The sequence below is a fragment of the Bos indicus x Bos taurus genome, chromosome 20, assembly GCF_003369695.1.
Source record: "Bos indicus x Bos taurus breed Angus x Brahman F1 hybrid chromosome 20, Bos_hybrid_MaternalHap_v2.0, whole genome shotgun sequence".
NCBI classification, from domain to species: Eukaryota; Metazoa; Chordata; class Mammalia; order Artiodactyla; family Bovidae; genus Bos; species Bos indicus x Bos taurus.
In genome coordinates, this window is record NC_040095.1 from 37419446 (window position 1) to 37441117 (window position 21672).

Sequence of the window (21672 nt, forward strand, 5' to 3'; positions counted from 1 at the left end):
TTTCCTTCTCCTTCCTTTCCTGGCCTGTATTAGTATATTTAATCCTCAAAAAAAAATCCCAGGAATTATGTACTAATTTACCACCAATTTACTCACAGAGAAATTTAATCACAGTGAACTTAAAACATGCCCAATTTCAATAGCTCTTCCATATCAAAGTTAAACAGTCACCGAAGTGGCAGAGCTGGGAGTTAAACCCAGGCAGTTAGGACTCAGATCTCCTGTTCCTGACTACATTTCATTCTCCTGCCTCTTCAGTAGGGCAGACAACCACTGTTAGTGCTTCTGTGAGTTTCCTCCCAGGATGTTCCCATACAGAGTGAAATATATTGAAATCATGAAGACAATACTTTTCCATATACTGTTACTATAAATAATACTTTTAAGCCTCATGATAACAGATCTAATGATTGTATCAAAATGTACCTAATTTTTTTTGTTGTTGTCACTTTATTGTTTCACATTTTTTACTTTATGAAAAACTCCATTATGAATACATGAAGGCTGGTTTTTTCCTAGGAATATTTTGCTTAGCGTGGTTCAGGGAAAGGGAACCTGTGCGTTAAAGAATCTGGCTACCAGGTGGGAAGAGGAGAGATTAAGGTAAGAGAGATTAAGATGTATAAACTTGCAGTTACAAAATAAATGAGTCATGGGTATGAAATGTACAGTGTGGGGTAATATAGTCAATAATTATATAATATCTTTGGTAGAATGACAAATAGTAACTAGGCTTACCATGAGGACCATTTTAAATGTATGGAAATACTAAATCACTATGTTGTACACCAGGAACTAACGTAGTGGTGTAGGTCAATCTCACTTCAAAAACAAACTCATGGAAAATGAGATCAGAATTGTGGTTACATGAGGCACGGTGTGGGTGGAAGGAGCATTAGAGAAAGGTGGTCAAAGCTACAAACTTCCAGTCATGAGACAAAGAAATACTAGGGATGTAATGGACAACATGATAAATTAACACTGCTGTACTTACATGTGAAAACTGGTAAAAGGGTAAATCTTGAGTTACCACAAGGAAAAAAAAAATTTCTGTTTCAATTTTTGTATCTATAAGATAATGGATGTTCACCAAACTTATTGTGATAATCATTTCATGATGGAAGGAGATCAAACCAGTCAATCCTAAAGGAAATCAGTCCTGAATATTCATCTAAGGACTGATGTTGAAGCTGAAGCTCCAATACTTGGGCCACCTGATGTGAAGAGCCAACTCACTAGAAAAGACCCTGATGCTGGGAAAGACTGAGGGCAGGAGGAGAGGGGGACAAAAGAGGATGAGACGGTTGGATGGCATCACCGACTCAATGGATATGAGCTGGAGCAAACTTTGCGAGATTATGAAGGACAGGGAAGCCTGGTGTGCTGCAGTCCATGGGGTTGCAAAGAGTCAGACACGACTGAGTGACTGAACAACAATAAGTCAAATTATTATCTTGTACATCTTTGTGGGGGTTATGGGGCCGAGCTGTGTGGCTTGTGAAATCTTTGTTTCCTGACCAGAGATTGAATCCTGTCTCTCAGCAGTGAAAGCTCAGAGTCCTAACCATTGGGTCGCCAGGGAATTCCCACACTGTATACCTTAAACTTACATGGTGCTGTATGTCAATTATATCTCAATAAAACTGCAAGAAAATAAAGTGTATGACTACCTCAATTCATGCTATCAATCTGCTTTCTCAATGGGTTAGCTCAGCAGTTTAATTCATTAGTGAACAAGATGGCTTATTTCCTATACCTCTAGGAACACAGCATTATAAAAAATGTTTAAAAGAAGCAGAATTTTTGAATGAGAGGAGAAAATAGTATGCACATTTGTTTTCTTTTGAATTTACTTAATATTTAGTGATCTTGACCATTCCCTCAATTGTATTTTCATCAAGCATTTATTACATTTTGATAGTTTAAGAGTTTATGTATGTGTGTGTATATTTGGTATATATTCTTTATGTAATAGAGATAGTTACTTTCTACCTATATTTAAAATGGTATTTGCTATAACTACTTTCCTAATTTACTTGCCATATATTATTACTTAAAATATACAGGTATTCTACTTTATAAAACAATGTCTACACATCTTTTTTATTAGATGATCTTTTGTTATAAACTTAATTTCCCTCCCAAGTTTGAGAAATCTTTAATATATTTTTCCTTTTTAGATAGTTCACTTGGTTTTAAAATATTGAACCTTTAATCTTCCTGGAACTTGGTTTGGGATAAAGGATTTGACTTCAATTTTCATTGTGCATTATTTGATACAGCAGTATTAACAGCAGATAGATATTATAAAAAGCTCTGGTTATATCTGTTTTTTTCCTACTTATTCATATAAAGGTTGTTACTAGTTTAAATGCTTTATCTTATAAGTATGTAAATAAATAAATATTAAAATTTTTACCTTACTTCCAAATCAAATTTACACTGGTATTGATTATGTTTTGTGACTTTTGTTTAAATGCATTTAAACACTGGTCATTCGATTGTAACAAAAAATATGCACAGTAAACACGAGAAACTCACTTTGGTCTTCTGGAATTTGACCATACCAAGCTAGTAGGAATTTTAGATATCCTTCAAGCAACAATTTAAGAATAAGCTTGGCTTTACAAGTTCATTGCTAAATTCACGTATTTACTCATGTATTGATACAACAGTATTTCCAAGGGTAGGTAGGATCCTGCCTAGTTCAGAAAATCTAAATTACAATTTAGAAAAAAACTAGCAAGATAGCTTCTCTACTTATGATATAGGTTCTGAGAGCAAGAGACAAGCTAGTGTAGATGAAAGAAGGGATTATTCTTTCTAAATATTAGGTACATTTGATCCCACTCCCCAGAGTCCAACCGTTGCCAACACTGATTCTACTGTGCTCTCAACAACCAGTTCAGCTGTATTCACCTCTTTCTTTCTGAGTGATCCATGTACCTTCTCTTCCATTTAGCCTGCCTAAAGACAGTTCTCAATGGCACCCCACTCCAGTACTCTTGCCTGGAAAATCCCATGGATGGGGGAGCCTGGTGGGCTGCAGTCCATGGGGTCACTAAGAGTCGGACACGACTAAGCGACTTCACTTTCACTCTTCACTTTCATGCATTGGAGAAGGAAATGGCAACCCACTCCAGTGTTCTTGCCTGGAGAATCCCAGGGATGGGGGAGCCTGGTGGGCTGCCATCTATGGGGTCACACAGAGTCGGACACGACTGAAGCGACTTAGCAGTAGCAGCAGCAGCAAAGACAGTTCTCAAATGCACCTGGCCTCTGGGTCTTCAAGCATCTCTAAATCGTAGAAGCAACTGAGTACTAAAGCTTTGATCTGCTGAAGATGCTGCAGAGGTACCCAGCACATCTTGGAACCTTCCACAGGTCCTCTGACTTGCTGAGGGTCCTACAGTATGGTTATTAAGCATCAAGTCACTTTTTAAAATGGTTACACCAAGTCCTTTTTTATGGAATGATTTAACTAAACTTAAATAGAATTTATTCATTAAAGTAGCCTGCCTTTTCTTTCCAGGGCAGACATTTTAATCCTTGGATACCATCAGTACACAAAGGTAGGAAAGACATGAAAAGAAAACATGCTTCATATTCTCTCACTTAATGATATCAGTCTTGAGCACGTGCAAGATGCCATGTTCTCACAAGCACAGATACCATGGAGGCCAAGACTAGCACTACCTATATCTCAGATGAAGAACCGGTCATCAACAAGGTTGGTAAACTGCCAAAACCACAAACCTGTGTAGACAGACCACCTTATGAGTGGTCAAGTTCTTCAAGGTCAGCTGAGTGGCTGAGCTGGACTTCACACCCAACTCCAGGGCCCAGATCATCACCCACTACGCTGTACTTGGGGCCTCTCAATAGTCATGTCACTGGCGGGTTAGGGGGAGAATGGATACATGTGTCTGTATGGCTGAGTCCTTTCGCTGTTCACCTGAAGGTATCACAACCCTGCTAATTGGTGATACCCTGATACAAAATGTTTTTGGTGTTAAAAAAATAGTCATGACACTACTTTTAAGAGCAATATTTTATCTACCTTTTCATTCTATTTTGAATTAGGTTAACTAATTAGGTTAAATATGGAGCTTAACTTGAGGACAGATTTCATTGAACTAATGAAGTTAACATCTAGCTGTTTTCAACTCATTTGTTACATGAAGAAACAAAAGACATTTTTTTTCTTCAGCCTTCTGCTGGGACAGGTAGTTAGAGGTAAAGCCAGAGTGGTGAGGTCAGTCAGCGATCAACATCAAAATCAAGAGGAAATGGTCTGCACGCAAAGATGGCTTTTGAGGGGTTAGCAATTCAGGTTTCTGATTACAGAAATGAAGCCTTTTCTGAAACACGTTCTCACAGCCTGATGCACAGATGTCTCAGCACCCTCTCCACTCTGTCCTTCTGACCTGTTAGCGGGAGAGGGATGGGGGAGCCTGCTTCCCTTTGGTAAAGCAACTCAATGCCTCTGCAGAGCTGGGTTCCATTAGTGGGCACTTAAGTACATTGATCTATATTCCCAGAGTTAATAAAGACCTTTATGGCCACCAGATCTTCAGTGCAAAAGAACAGACCCTTTATTATTGATTATTCTGAAGAAATAACAATAAAAACCAGAAGAACTTCCTAACAGGACTGGTCAGAGCCAAAGCAAAGTTTGCAAAGTTGGCATCTTGGTGACATTATGTAATACATAGATGTCATGAGCAATATCAAGATCACTCATTCTCAGCCAGTAGGCTTATAGCACTCCTGTTTTGGTATTTTAACAAGATTTCTAGAATCTAGGAAATACAGTAACAAAAATGTTTACAGGGATGAAAACTAACTGTAGTTAGTTAATTGCTATGAGCAAAGATGCATTTTCAAAAATATTCAATTCTTTCTCTTAATGTGTAAAGCACAAGAAGAGAGTCCTTCAGGGGCTCACTGTTCTCCCTAGGGAGTCTATATAACAAATACTTCTTTGGAAGATTAAATATCACTTCACTTTCTAAACTAAGACACAAAATGCACCCTGGTACCTCAGAAAGAACACATTCTCAGCTCACTTTTGAAGGCCAAACACACACAAGTAAAAGCTGAAGACTTGTTTTAAGAATTTGGTCCATATCTAATCTGAAAAAATTACTGAAAACATCAAGAAGTCAGAACATATTTATTTAAAAGTAAAAGAACGAGGCACAGTCAGAAGTAAACTAGATCAAGTCACCCAATTTAAGTTTTCGTGGATGCTGGAGTTAGAAACAAAAGTTTTACTAAGATTCCTGCCCTATCTCCAAACTCTGGAGAGTTGGTAGAAAGCTTTCTAGAATTATTACTTACAGTGCAAAATTCTCAGAAAGAGATGATGCCCCCTAAAGGCTCAGATGTCAAGAGAATTTAAAGGTGACAGTGGCATTGATCTTGAGAAGAGGACCTCACATTCTGAGGCCAGCTGTAAGAAAACTACCAAAAGCCCACCCAAGATGAGCCAACTAGCTCTTTAAGCATTTACACTGCAAACCAGTCAAAGCGCATTCAAACTCCTACCAAGAAAAGGCTTGGCCTGTAGGTCTTTAGCCAGAAAGACCATGCTGTCTGTAAGATGATTCAAGGATGTAGCAGTTTTATGTACAAAATGCTACTATTTCCCAGCTACAGTCTTTTCATTTTTGTAGCAAACAAAACAAAACAAAACAAAACCCAAACACACAAACAAACAAAAGACTAGCATGACTTTGCCTCAAGTTTACAACAATCTAAAGTATGATGTGGGCTTCCAGAGTGGCTCAGAGGTTAAGAATCCACTTGCCAAAGCAGGAGACCCAGGAGATGCAGGTTTGATCCCTGGGTTGGGAAGACCCCCTCAAGAAGGAAAAGGCAACCTACTCCAGTATTCTTGCCTGGGAAATCCCATGGACAGAGGACACTGGCAGGCTACAGTCCATGAGGTCAAAAAAGAGTCAGGCATACCTTAGCAACTAAACAACAACGTGTGATGTAATAAAACCACAGGAGTGGCATCCATCACCTTTGCCATATTCTATTGCCTAAAAGCAAGAACAGTTTCCCCACACCAACAAGCAAGCTTCACAGGGTGATTAATGGTTTGTCTGACCTGTAAAGTCTCTAGGCCTGGCCTCCAGCTGCTGTTGAACAATTTCCTGAACAGAGGAATAACTTAGCTCCACAGTGAATCTGATTCCTTACTGTGCTGTGTGAACATAGGAGCCTGCCCTTCGAGACATCTCCTGTCTGCCAAACCGTGGTTTCTCTCATGATTTGGGAAACTGGTTCTTGATTGAGCTACGATTTCTCATACGCTTAGGCTTCTAGACTCACAAACTAGGCATGATAGCTCTCAATCCCTAATGCTCTGACAAGGCAGGTTGTTTTTATTTATTTTTTGAGTGTGAAGAACAGCAGATGTGATGCAATAGCAAGATCATGGACTGAAAGTCAGATGCTGTTAGTAAATAATGCAAGTAGACACTTCACGTAAATGACTGAATCATCACAGCAGACATACTTAGACAGACTTAGAATCACCATTGTATAGATGAGGAGACCGAACCCTAGAAAGAATAAGCTGTCTGCCCAGGATTACACGGCCAGTAAGAGATGTTGGCAAAATGGGGTTATAGACTTGGATCTTCCTATTTCCACAGCTCCTACCTTCAAGTCACATAATCTCTTTGTTCTCCTTGCCCTCTTCGTTAATCTGAAAAATGGGAGAACTAGATCAGAAAGCCAGTATCTAAGATCTTCTTGAACTTCAATATTCTCAGCTAAATGTCCTGAGCATTAGCTTAGCTTCTTTATGAATTCATCTTGTTTCTTCTAATGAATTCTAAAGTCCTTGAAAATGCACACGAAACTAGTAGTAAGTCATAAAATGCTTTATCAATTTGGCCATTATGGCTATTATGGCAGGTACGCAACAGGTTGAGAGACTGAATAAAAGTTTCTGTTTTGGAAATTTGTTAGACTGTGGCCAATCCATTTGGAGATGTTAAAGGCCGGTCTCATGTCAGCTTGAGGAAGCTGCTGGACATAAAGCATCATTAACTCATTTTTATAAAAACTCCAAGGCAATAATGGAGAGTTTACCTGCTGGGGGTGGGGGGATTGAGGGTCTGAAGCTCCCTGGCCTTTTGTTTTAGCCCAAACTTGCAGGCATTTCCTGGCGAGAAGCTGCCCTGTGTTGAGTCAACCTTTTGACCCTCCCCCACTCCTCAGTTCCCACATCCTTCAGAGATTTGGGGCCTGACTTGGCTCATTGTTTTATCCTTTGGTATTTCCTGTTGCTGGAGGTGGGAAATACCTGTTCCAGCCTTGTTCCACCAATGATGCCCAGATAACCAGCCGTGACGGACACCAGGCAGGGTACAGACTTAGACTCAAATCCACATGGCACGCAGCCCTGGGACCCAAGCGAATTGCAAGAACCCTGCAGTTCTGAAAAACCTGGTGTTTTCTCCTTCTTTTTTAAGACAGAGACCAATATGTGTTTATCACTAGACGATCCTGACACATAGTAGGGCTCAATAAATATTAACAAAATGGCATAGTAAGCACAGAATGTCCCAGGGACAGCAGAGTGGCTTTCAATGCGGTGCGACTTTCTTCTTCAAATTGCAGTAACACAGGCTACGCAAAATGGTAATGTAATTTATAAATAATTCTACAGATCTCTTAAATGTCCAATCCATTGTCCTTTTAAAAAAGTCTTTTATTTTAGAAATACGAACTATAATCACCAGAATCTGTTGCCTTTATTTCTGGTTTAAATATATATTATATAACTATATATATTATATTTTATAGTTACGTAAGAAGGAAATGGCAACCCACTCCAGCGTTCTTGCCTGGAGAATCCCAGAGACAGGGGAGCCTTGTGAGCTGCCGTCTATGGGGTCACACAGAGTTGGACACGACTGAAGCAACTTAGCAGCAGCAGCAGCAACTATATAGTTACGTAACTATATAACTATATATATAGTTACTATATACGTAACTATAGGTAACTATATAGTTATATAGTTACGTAACTATATGTTATATTTACTATATACATAACTATACAGTTATACGTAACTATACGTAACTATATAGTTATATAGTTACGTAACTATATGCCTCCCTGGTGGCTCGGATGGTAAAGAATCTGCCTGCAATTGTGAGACTTGGGTTCAATCCCTGGGTTGGGAAGATCCCCTGGAGGAGGGCATGACAACCCACTTCAGTATTCTTGCCTGGAGAATCCCCATGGACAGAAGAGCCTGGCAGGTTACAGGCCAAAGGGTCGCAAAGAGTTGGACATGACTGAGCGACTAAGCACAGCACAGGTACATATACAGTTGTGAGCAGAAACTGAAAATAAAATATATTTAAAATTTTCCAAGTTCCTCCTATGCCTTTGCTATGAGTCACATGCTTGCCAGTCCACATAAACTACAAAGTCCACTCATCTTTACCTGCGGCAGCAGTCCCATTGGGAAAACGTTCAAATCTCACAATTTGAAAGAGTAAATGACAACAACCTCTATGAGGTGTAAGTTAGCCATATTTATCAAAATCACAAATGCGTATATCCTTAGTCTCAGCAACTTCACTGTAAAGGGTGTATTCTATAGACATACTTTACTAAGGTGAAATAACTTTCATCCAAGATAATTCATTATACCATTTGAAAAATGATTTCGAAGAGCTGGAAACAACCTTTACATTGGGGATTGTTTAAATAAATTATAATTTGCCCATACAATGCAGCCCTGAGAGAATGGAGCCTTTTTATGTGCCAGTAAGGAATGACATCCAAAGAATGTTGCAAAGTGAAAAAAAGCGAAGTATGAAGTGGGCTATATATACTATGCTACTATTTGGAAAAGACCAAAAAAAATCAATATGAATTTATTTTTGTGCTCATAAAATCACTCTAAATACACTGAGGAAACTGATAACAAAGCAAATTAGATCCCCGGGGGGGGTGGGGGGTGGGGGGGGTTTGGTGGCCGTGACTCTTTCATTTCACGTCTGTTCTTTTTGATTTGGGGCAGTGTGATTTATTTCATAAGTTAAATAACAAAATACACACACAAAAATAGTCCACAGCTACAAAAAGCAAGCTGATGGAATTCTATTTTACATATTTTCTGCTAGATGCCTGGATCTTTCTAAAAGGTCATTCTGGGTCTGGGTCGGCTTGTCCTCAATCTATTTTAATAATGAATTTACTTAACTTGGGTCATGGAGAGAGGAGACACTAGTTGTGCTCAGACTTATAGTTGAGTGGATCACTTTCTGACCAAAAGGCTCTTTTTCTGGAGACAAGGAAGTGACTCTGAAAAAACTTTGAACTCAGTCATCTGAGGCTCATGTGCCGGTTCACCCAATTAGCTGGAGTTACAAGTACCCCAGAACTGAAGACTCAGAGACTCAACAACTTGGCAAAGGTGTATGCTCTTTCCTCATCCCCCATGTTGTGTAAAGCATCCCAATACCAGAAATTACAAAGCCCTGGCCAGTTTACTGAATCTCAACTTTAGCACAGGACTACTTCATTTGCCTTAAAAAAGCAAATCTAAGACAAAAGTAAAAAAATAAGAGAAAAAAAAAACAAAACCAACTAGGGTCATAGGCATCTCTTCAAAGACATACTTTCTTTCTTGATGTCTTTGTCTTCACGTTCATCGACATGATGAAGACAGCAAGACACACATGGATTTCTGGGGGTTTGCCTTTCTTGCTTTAAAGGTGGAATTTCCAATGGTGCAATGGATCTAAATGCAGAGGCCATCATTTCAGGGTGAGAAGGGCAGTAATTGTCCATCTCTACTCTCATTAGGGACAAATGAGCTTCGTCTTACAAGATTCTGAATAGAAAGTCTGTCATTAATAGCCCGCTGTTTTCTCTCTGAGAAGAGACAGCAGTGTGTGGCCTGAAATCATTGCTGGAGAACTGGAGAAGTCTCTTTGGGGCCAAGAAGAATGAAGCTGTCCTCTCAGGAGACAGGGACTCAGTCTTGAAATTCAAAATTCAAGTGTGCCTTTCAACTCGCTGCTCCTAAATTTACCTTCAACTCTTTGATAAGCTACACAGAGGAAACCTTGCCTTAATTCAGCCAGGGTATAACTTTCTTTATCTACTTTTGGGGGTTTTATTCTTTTCTTTTTGCTTTCAAAACAACTTGAGCACATTTTTGATTGGGCCTAGTGATGGGAATATTCTTGGTCTAGGGAATCTGCTCTGGGTTGCTCTGATTGCACTGAAGCTTGACATAAAACTCATAATTTTTATCCTCAGTCAGTACAATGGCAATACTTTGTGTGCTGGAGTGTTCTCTGTGTTTCCACATCTCACAGCAATGATACAGCTCACCTCCCTGCCAGACCAAATACCTGATGAATGATGACACCCCAGTGTTCCATAAATATCAAGAACTCTAACACCTGGAATGTACAGCTTGGGAAAGACGGGGCTTAAATTCCAGTTGCCTCTTCCAAATAGCGTAGGCTCTTCACAACCTTGTTTACTCTACGGCAAAAACAGACACCCGAAATTTTCATCCTCGGACCTATGATAGGTTAGCAGAAGACGGAAGGTTGGAAGTGACTCCTGAAGAGGTATGCCTCACGTGTGTCCTCGAACATTGCTTAGGAAACACTGGCCATTACCCAGAGTCAGGAACTTGACAGCCAAGAATGCAAAGCAAGAGAAGGCAGCTGCTTGTGAGTTTAGAGAGACTGGCTCAAATGGGTTGGGAGATCATGAGCTCAGGAAAAAGGTCCTGCGATGGTACAGCGTCATGGGCTGCAAACACTCTTGTATCTTATTTCATATACAGCTTTAGAGGAAGGCAAATTAGACTTTAAATGATAGAATTTTGGAGCTGGCAGCAGACATTAGTCCAAATGTATTTTGCTGATGGTGGTGCTAGGGGTAAAGAACCTACCTGCCAATGCAGGAGATGTAAGAAATGCAGGTTCGATCCCTGGGTGGGGAAGATCCACTGGAGGAGGGCACGGTAACCCATTCCAGTAGGGCACGGCAACCCACTCCAGTATTCTTGCCTGGAGAATCTCTATGGATAGAGGAGCCTGGCAGGCTACAGTTCGTAGGGCTGCAAAGAGTTGGACACGACTGAAGTAACTTAGCATGTATGCACGATGAGACTTGTTTTAAATCATAAAGGGAGGACTTCCCTGATGGTCCAGTGGTTGAGAATCCTCCTGCCAATGTAGGGGACATGGGTTCAATCCCTGGTCTGGGAGGAGTCCACATGCCACAGAGCAACCAAACCTGTGGGCCCCAACTACTGAGCCCACAAGGTCTAAAGTTGACACTCCCCAACAGGAGGAGCCATTGCAATGAGATGCCTGCATACCGCCCTAGAGAGTAGCCACATGAAGCAATGAAGACCAAGCACAGCTGAAAATAGAATAAATGAAAAATTTTTAAAAATCATAAGGGGAGCTGATGGCAGAGCAGGGTCCTTTAGATTCTTAGCAGGACCTTTAGATTCTTAGCACTTTCCTAGCTGTGTTCCAGACATTCCCAGACACTAATCAGAAGAGGGGATGAACTCGCCATGGACTTACATTGCTATAAAGGGCAAACAGAAAGTGCTCTATAAAGTGACACAGAAAAATGGAAGGTATTATTATTATTGTAGGTAATTGTTCTGAACATATCTACTTACTTGATGGCCTACTTTTAAGATAAATAGATTTGAAATTGCCTGCTCAGTTTTCTCATTATCTGATTTAACAGAAAGAAAATAGAACCTAGAGATAATCTTAGAACAACATTAAGCCTTACTCCTACTTCAAAACAACCTCTCCCAGCTCTGTTAGAAACCAGCAACATTTTCTCCAAGTTTCCAGAACCCCTCATCTTTCCTGCCCCCACTCCAATGCAGGGGTGACAGTTAATGAATAGTCGACACCAAAAATGGGCTTCCTTGGTGGCTCAGTGGTAAAGAATATGCCAGCCAATGAAGAAGACATGGTTTGATCCTTGGGTCAAGAAAATCCCTTGGAGAAGGAGATGGCAACCCACTCCAGTATTTTTGCCTGGGAGATCCCATGGACTGAGAAGCTGGACGGGCTACAATCCATGGGGTTGCAAAAGAGTCGGACATGACTTAGTGACTAAACAACAAGGAAGACACCAAAATGCTGGAGAAAAGGAGAAATCAGGGAGGCGATGGACTCTCTGATGGGTCCCCAAGTGCTAGGAACAAAAATGAGCTATTGAGTATGTTATGTTTATTGAAACCACTTTTCCAGCAACTTCCCATTTTCCTGAGAGGGGCCTCAGCTATCAGGTACTCCCTGCATTGAGCAAGCTGTGTTGTGATAACAGTTGCCTGGAGATTGCTTTCTGCTTTGACTCAAGAGGCCAGGTAGATAAGGGACAGATAAGGATGGTGTCACTTACTCTGAGGCTTTCATCTCTGCTCTCAGAGACCTTAACAGCTATTAGATCTCTTCCTACAACTCTCTTAGCTCTTTTCTCTAGCCAAGGAAACAAGCCACTTCCAGACCTAAACCAGGTAACTGACTTCTCTGCTTCCAGCTCCCAGGCCTCCCTCATTCCTGGGTCTCCGTCCTCTGAGCAAATAGCATCATCAAACCTGTGCATATTTCCACTTATTGCCATAGCAAAGATGGGAAGCAAAGGCAAAGTGTGGACAGTTCCTACAGACACTCTGTCTGCCAAGCATTTAAGGAAGTGATTTAAGGTTACACGGTTGTAAATGGCAGAACTGGGATATAAATCTTGGCAGAGAGGTGTTAAAATTATTCCATTTTACACGCAAGGAAAGAGAGGCTCAGTTCCAGAAGTGGGACATAGCCCTAACTGTCTGACTCCAGAATCCATAGCCCTGATCCACTCCCCTCTCCAGTCCTGGACTCTGTCCCCACAACAGGAGGCAGCTCCCTGGAACGCTTGCGGAGAAGGTGGGGTATAGGGAGGGCTAGGATCAAGTCAGCTAATGCAAGTCACTTATTTGCTATTGCTGTCCTTGACAATTTTTCTATAGTTCTGCTCCCTGGGGGAGAAGATAAAGCAGATAAAAAAGAAAAAAAAACTCAGACTCTAATCCCTAATACTCAATCCCTGTGTCATTTCTCTAAAGCAGGGCATTGTGGTTCTCAGCTCTGAAAGCCTAACCCTTCCAGTCCAGCCCTCTGCCCGGGGAGCCTCCGTTGTGTGACCACAAATAGCTGGGCTTTGGTAACACCAGGGGAGGGCTTGCCTCAGGAGCCACCCTCCCCGAAGCTTCCGGAAGCTCTCTCTCTTCTCTTTTCCAGGAAGTGTTGAAGGAAACAGAAATCCATCCACCATTCTTTGGATTCCTGTTGTTCAACCCGAGAGGAGATGCCCTTCTCTTAGTAAGGTGGAAGGTGTCAGCAGGGGGGCCACTAACTCAAATAGTTGGCTACTTTGGTCCCAAGACCTGTCACTTCAGTGCAGCAGCTGATAGTTCACCGCATCGATGAACCTGTCGAGCTAAACTGACTCAGCTGGATATTGTGTTACATGTCCGAGGCTCAGAATACCACTACAGCCTTTCTGGGAGATTACTGCTTCTAGTCATAAAGAAGGGCCCTAGAGTTAGACTGCTCTCAGAATAGACTCACCTACAGAGTAGCTTATGTAGTAGAATAACCTGATTCACTGATCATTATTCATTTACCTTCAGAGACAGAGCCTGTCTTCACTGGGCCTGGAGATGGTAAGGCTACCATGCAAATCTCTGCGCGCCTCTTGCACGATACCTCCACTGCAGTGGCAGCCTGCATCTCAAACTCAGAATGTCCAAAACTCAGCTTATTATTTTCCCCATCTTCTTCCTGTATTCCACCATGACTGGTGGCACCATTACCACTCAGGCACCAAACCAGAAATCGGACGATTCACCTGCAGTCCACTTTCTCTGTCAACTCACATGTAATCAACCACCAGGATTCAGGAGTGACCCTTGTTCTGAACTGTCGATTCAATCTCTCCTTTCCACGCCTTGTGCTGATGTGTCAGTGCACATCCTTAGTTAACTGTTGTAATAAAACAAGAATGAACATTTCCTGAGAGCAGAGATGAACACCCAGAACACTGTGGTGGGTAAGAATATGAACTTGGAGACAGAAGGGTGGGTTTGAAACATGGTCAAAATGCATCAACTGTGGTCAAAATGCATCAACTGTGCATCAACTGTGGCTGACCTTCACTTTCCTCATCTATAAAATGAGAATAAAAATACCTTCCTCCCTGGCTTACTCTAGCACTGCTTGGCACCATGTAAGTGTTCACAATATATATTATACATATAATGATAGATGAGGAAACTGAAACTTCAGAATAGCTAAACGCCTTATTTAGGTTCACACAGTGATTAAGTACAGCTGGCATAGGAACCCAGATCTATCCTTCATCGAAAGCCACAGTTTAAAAAAAGATTATTCCACGTGGCACATCTAGGGCTCCAAGTGTGGTTGTTAATAACACAGTAGAATCTCTAAAGTACCAACACAGGAAGACCTCATATATGATACAGCACTGTATATACAAATATGATCTCATTTTAAAGAATGCTACAAACTCCTCTATTACGATATCTGAACCCTGTATATCACTTTGTCATCTCATTTTTCATCCATCTCTTCTACTAAATGACCGGAGGGCAGAGACTCCTCATCTCAAAGCACAGGGCCAGATATACAATATCCAATATTTGTTAAATCACTGAATAACACTGAATCTTTAAAAAAATTAACTTATGTATTCAGCAAATAATAGATCACAGTGGGTAATGTGTGAATGTGGTATAAAGCATTTATTAACATCACGCCATAGCCAACTGAGCTAATCAGCCCTTAAAACATTTAAACTATACAAAAACTTATTTAGGATAAAGTAACATTCCTTCCATCCTACTCCCCACCTATCCAAATTCTACCCCAAGAGGCAGTCATGGTGGCTCATTTCTTGCACATCCTTTCAGATATATTATTGAATTGCACTCAATTTTAGTGCAATTGAAATTTATTGCCAAAGAGTGTCAGGGAATGGTGGGAAATGTAATATACACATTCAGTCAGCAGGTTTTCTTTCTTAAAAAGTCACCAATTTCTCTCAAAGTCACATAAAGATAGTCTAAACGTTAATGTTGTGTGTGTGTGTATGTGTGTGTGTGTGTGTCTGTCTGTCTGTCTTAAGACCAACAGCAGAAAAAGGTGCTGGGTGCTGTATTTGTGAACTTCCTCAGGTAAAACCACCATCTAATTCTCTGCAACTCTATTTAAAGATTCCCTCCCCTTGAAGCTGATCTTAAGACCCGTTTCTTCGTAATTCTTTGGCCTGAGATTTCACTTTTATTTTCTCTTCATTCCCTGCACATGAAATGAGTAACGTTCTGTGACTTGACCATGACAAAGGATTTTCCTTTGTTTCAGGGAGATGTCTGAGGTCACTCTAACACAACTGACCGCAGTGGAAAATGAGAAAATGCCTCCTGGAGAAAGGACAGTAACCACTTTTCTCAGTATGGCTTTTGTCAGACAGCTGTCTGCAATAGCCTGGGAAGACACTTCATCTAATGCTTTCATGATGAACTGTCCTAAAGACATCTAGCACGTGGCGCTGCCTTCTCTCAGGTTGCTAACCTGCTCCTGTTACATGGGCTTTGCAACCAGGCATTTTCAGACTTTTGATATCACTTAGAAATGACAGTAGAAATATTATTGCATAGGAATGACATCAAATTGTTCATGTAGGGCTATGCCTGTGTTTGTAGAGGAATTGCTATGGAAATATTAATATTTACAATTCTCTACTTTTTTGAGCATATGGAATTACAAGTCTCTACTCTTCCTCTCTTTTTCTAGTTTCTATTTCCACACACTAAATGAACATTTACTTTATTTCAAAAAGATAAAGAAAATAGAGTGGAATAAAAAATTCACCCCAATATGTAGGTTTTTCCACTCTTTCTTAGTAAAAGCAATCAAAACCTAAGAATTCAAAAACTAAGTAATAGCTATAGTTCTTTTGTCTCATTTCATCTTTGGGGAAATAAACTATTTTCTTCTTTCTTCCTAGCAACTTCCCAGTCTTTTCTTATGCTGCAGCAAATAAATTTGAGCAGACATACACAGACATGTCCTTTCCCTAATATTTCTTTAAGGTTGATGTAGACATGTACCAGTGACAAGCTAAATTCGTGTTTTCACTCTATGGAAGAGGCACCAAGAGATAACCAAAGCGTCTTCCTTCTTTCCTAAACCTGTTTGCTACTAAATTGAGATTCCAAGTCCTTTATGCAGACTCAGTGGTCTCTCTGACTGTCAATGAGCTCTTTTTATTTGTTTCTTTGTTAGTGGCTTCTTCTCCTTACTTCTACCTCCTCAGTTTCCATTAGTAAAGCCAACACCGAGGGCAACCTGCCAAGCTATCTACCCCAGCTCAGCCAACTCATCACAAATCTCACAAATTGTAGGAACGACTCATTGGGCTAGGAAATGATCCCAGAACTCAAAGAGAAAATGGACTTTTAAATCTGGGATTATCTTCCTTCTATTAGAGATGTTATTTCTTTTTAGTCACTTAAGAACTTCCTGCTCCATCAATCTGCTTTCCATGCTCAGGTTTTTACCATTTTTTATTTCTCTGTTCTTGAAATGAAACACTTCTGTCGTAGCAATTGAACTCTTGTGTTTAGAACACCATTTTGAATCAGGGTTTCTATATCTTTTCCAAACATACACCAGTATCACTAAGCTCTATTATTATATGGATAGGGTTACAAAATAAACAGGTATTTGTTAAATTAATGATAGGGATGCAGCTTAATCATTTGTAGGAGAATTATACGTTTTCTGCTGAATTTAACTGAGTAAATCATTTAGCAAAATTACAAGGCTATGTGAATGCATCGAGCATTGCTTGGTAATTGGCTTCTACCAAGACATGGCAGTATTTTTCTTCCTGGCAACTCTCATAAGATATAAACTAGTCAGGAGAGCAGAGAGGCAAGATGGCAGACTAGTTAAGAGAAATCACCTCTGGCTCTAGACAGCCTGAGCTTCACTTCCAGCTCTAACATTTATTGGTTGTGTGATGTTGGCCAAGTGGCTTATCTCTCCATGCTCAGTCTCCTCAACTATAAAATGAAGATCAGAGTAATCATACCTATCCACAGTCTTCATAGGTTTGTTTAAAGATTAAGTGAGCTAATATAAGCAAAACACCTAGAAAGTAGCTGGCATAGTGCTGTATAAATGTTCACTGTTAGTATTATGCAGCTATTAGTTGGCTTGACAGTGATTGTAATTCATTGAAAATAATGTATTTTACATCAACTTCCAAGACAGTGACACAGCACTGAAATAACTTCTTCCAGGAAGGTATTCAAACCTGGCAACCTAAAGAAAGCCATTATTTTTCCTAGTCAGTCAAGACACTTTCCCTTGGAACGTCTCTAGAATTAATTGAACACTCATTAATCAACAACAGTTACGAAAAGGAGCCAATGATACTGACATGGAATGTATCTAAAGTCTTGTGACAAACTACTCTTCTGCTATATTCATATTTGTCTGTGATCTAAGAATCCCTTTTTGGGGGATAAAGTTACAATTATATTTACATGCTACAGAATTTTCTGAGTTCTTTTGTCATTACCTCTTATATTTGATGGAGATTTTAGCAAACTTCAAGTTAGAGATTAAAACTTTTTCTGGTGGCAGATTTAAGCTTTGTTTATTTGTTTTTAACAGCATGGCATTGGCTTATCTGTTTACTAGCCTAAGGACTTTTATATTGGTTCAGTCAAAAATCCCAACTACATTTTAAAGGAAGAATAATGCTACCCACAAGTAATGAACTGTAATTTCAGATAACAATAAATCAAACCAAACAATAATGTTTTATTTGTACAGATTGCCATCAACAATGCTAAATTAGTAAGAGGCTAAAATGTTTCAAAAGAGTTATAGCCATTTATGTCAGGCATTTAGAGGCAATGAATGAATGAGAGATCTGTGTTAACATTTTCCGAAATTTACCTTTCCCAGTCACTGGATGACAGAGAGTGCAAACAAAAAAGATTCCGCCTCTAAGTCTAAGAGTTGTTACTCAGCTTCAAGACAGCATCAGTTAGAATATAATTACTATCAGGGACCTGTGTCTCATTTTGGGTATGCTAATTGTGTAAATTAGTTTTAAGTGAAAGTTACATTGTATAAGGATCACATTTTGGCCAGATCTACTGTGCTTGCTTGTTTTTATTGTTATTTGACCGCTCAGGCCTAATGATTAAATTATCCTCTTTTATTCTTACATAAGATGGAAAAACATTTGATTTATTTCCCTTCTCCACACAATCAATTGATTTGCATAATGCCTAAGGATGCTTCTTCAGATTCCTACATGTTTATCAAAGTTCCAAACGTGCCAACAGACTGTCATGTAAAGGGGAAAAAGAAGAATCTTTCAATTCAGAGGAAAGCCTGGGCGGTCCTTTTGAATACCTACAATCAGTTCATCTGATAATTTTCCCAGGCAGTCAGATGCCCCAAAGAAACAAGATCCAGTTGTTTTTTTTTTTTTTTTTTTGGAAGGGGGTTTTGTTATCAAATGACTTACCCACAATGACTGCAGTGACCGTGAGCAGCACAAATGCATTCCGAAATAGGTAACTTTTAACGTCCTCCTTTGTGATGTTCTGCACTTTCTTCTTGGCCAACAGTGTGCGTTTACGGACCCCTTGCTGGAATCTCTCCATCCTGCCTCCCAACCTGGCCTCTTCTCCATTGCTTTTCGTCATATTTTACTTCTCTAGAGTGTCTCTGCTTTGAACTTCAACGTCACGGAATCAGCCCCAGAAAGCCAGTTCTCTTTGGTGTTAAAGAACACAACTAGACAGGAGAGAAAGAGACGAGAGTTACAGCCCCCAGGGGTGAACAATCAGGGCTGCCTCACACCAGGGGAAGCTGTTGGCAAACTGCATGATCTCACTAGGAATCAAGGACTGGAGAGCGGCAATGCCAGACCGCAGGGCTCGAATGTGGATATCTTACTGAACCACGTGTGAGACATGTGCATAAATCCAGAATATATGAGCAGGAACTTGTGTTACGTTTTTAAAAATTTGTCCTTCCCTCTCCAGTGAAGCTATAAAAGGGCTCATCAGAGCTGGGTGTGACGGAACAACCCCTACCCCAACCTGATCCCCTGGAACCTAGCTGGGTGCCTTACACAGGGTTCACCCTCAATAAATGTCCAACTGAATTAAATGCACAGGAAATGCTCAATAACTATACTTAATGGCTTATGTTGTATACATGGGAAAGGCATAACCAGCTCAATAAAATGAATTAAGATGTTGAGATTTCAGTCAGAGGTTTCTGTTATATATAATAAAGTAACTATTTTCTTCATTAAGAAAAATGTCATGATAACATCCAATAGTAAATATGCTTATGAACAGAACACAAGTACCCACAGGCCCTGAGAAAGAATGACTCTTTCACATGGCAACTTTTTAGTTTTTTTCATGAAATGAGCAAAGTGGGCTGGGCACATTTATAAATGATCTGAAATCATAATTCATTTACATTTCTGTCACAAGTAGAAGTACAAAGTAGCATTTATCTTTGTGGCAAACATGCTGAAGTCTTCTAAGGAAACTATCACCCACTTCTCTGTATTTTAAAATTTAGGATTTCTACAACAGATGAAGAGATGAGTCCAATTTTCATTCCAAACATTACAGTTAGTGTGGTTTCCAGTTTCTTTAAAGTGCTCCTAGGTTATTCAAATATATCTAAGTAAATCTCCCCTTGGTAGAAATCAGCTCTTTTGAAAGATCAAGAAATTCCTCCTGCTGTTTTACAAGATTTCTAATCCATAACCTTTCCCACGATAAATCCAAGTAAAAAGCAGTGGTGCCTGTGGACGTGTGTATCTGGCGAACAGCCAGCGTGTGCGTCCGTGGGGGAAGTAACTAGAAAGCGAGGGACTCCTCGGAAGCTTTTGGCAAATTCAAGTGCGGGGCGGGTGGGGAAAACAACCCTAACAGCTTTGACTTTTAAATAAAACTGCAGGTTGGGGTCAGTGGTAATAAGACATACAGGTCGTTCAAGACTTCATAGCAGATTAAACGTTTAGGGAGAAGTAAAGCAGAGGAGACGAGAGAGACCAGATTTTTTCCCCCCTACTGATCTCTCATTCCCTTTACCAGTCACTTTTAAACAGACCAGCTCAGCCTTGATTCTTTTCTAGCGCCGGAACCACAATCTGCCCCCAATCCACCCTGAATGACTCAACTCCAAATTAAGAGAGGACGCGGTGTAAATAGACACCACACGCTCCTTGCATTAAATCACTAACATGGACTTTATCTACCAAAATGGCTAGCTTTTACTCTCGCTACTCCTCTGCCTGGGAAACAAAATACAGGGGCAGAGAAATGGAATGAGAAATTAAGCCCAGCAAGAATACAGGACGTCAGACTTACCTTTTCCGGATTTTGTAACGGGTGGAAGATACCCCAGGCAATGACAAGGTGAATTCTCAGCAGGTACGGCAGAGCAACAGAACGCAGCGAGCGAGGCGTGCATGTGCTCTGAAACTGCAAATTACTATCAGGGCAACTTAAGAAAAGGGGCGGAGTCTGTGCCCGGGAAAGGGGGAGTGGGGAAAAATGAAAACACCACAGGGAAGGAGGGGAGAAACCCGAGGTTTCTGGAATATTGATTAATCTTGGCGCACCAGAAGCCTGCTTGTTGGCTTTGTTTTGCTCCTTAGACCACTTTGCCGCTTTGTCAGTTCACTTTCATTAGAAATGCAAAACCGGGACCAGGAAGAATTGAAGAATAAAGCGCACACACACTCAGAAAGCTTGAAGTCTTGATTAGAACGTTTCAAAGAAGAGATTTCTGGAGCTAAATTTAATTATCTCACATTGTTACTGGTTTCCTCCCCTTAAGGAAACACGAGTGTGCTCTTTTGCCTGGTTGTACACTATTATGAAAGAGTCCCTCTTTTTAGAATTGGGGAAATAACTGACATTTCTTGGGAAGACCCAGAAGGCAATCAAGTATGGAGAAAAGAAATGCTATAATGCTCTAAACTTGACTAAACTTACTCAAAACACAAGATGAGACATGCCTCTGCTTTAGCAGTTAAAACTCTATTATAACACATCTAATTTAGCTCAAATTGTCTGGTGGCAAAGATTAAAAAAGGTAAGAAACACAAAGAGACCAAGATCTTTGCTAGACTACTAAAGTAAAAAGCATTTTAAGACCAAGAGTATAAATGCACACTTGAAGTTTCGTAGTTTCAAAAGGTAAATTTGCTGTGCAGACAGACACCTCAATTTTAAAGGATGCTCAATGTCCTCTACACCCCCACCTACCCCATCGCTTTTTAGGAATTAGAAAATTCTCATTTCCTTGAGACTGTAACTCGTACTTCTAGTCCACCTTTCTTAAAGAAAATAGATTGTGAAAATAGGTTTTTAAAAATTAAAAAAAAATTTTTTTGAGCCTGACTCAACTCCAAAACTTAGAATGTGTTTAGCAAGAAGAAAAAATGTTTAGTAGAAACAAAACTCATACCAAAAATTACAGCCAGAGTTCTGTATTCCTGTTTATTAAATC

The 21672-nt window shown here is 40.2% G+C and overlaps 1 protein-coding gene across 1 annotated transcript in view; it reads right to left on the reverse strand.

Moving 5' to 3' along the window:
• The window catches only part of SLC1A3 (solute carrier family 1 member 3), an 80569-nt gene extending 59912 nt beyond the window's left edge, over positions 1 to 20657 (reverse strand). Inside the window, exons 1-2 of the mRNA XM_027520030.1 lie at positions 20526 to 20657; positions 18653 to 18924 (exon numbers count right to left, since the gene is read on the reverse strand). Of these exons, the coding sequence (XP_027375831.1) occupies positions 18653 to 18833 (181 nt within the window). The 5' untranslated portion in view covers positions 18834 to 18924; positions 20526 to 20657. The remainder of the gene's footprint in view (positions 1 to 18652; positions 18925 to 20525) is intronic.
• Between the last annotated feature and the right edge of the window lie 1015 nt (positions 20658 to 21672).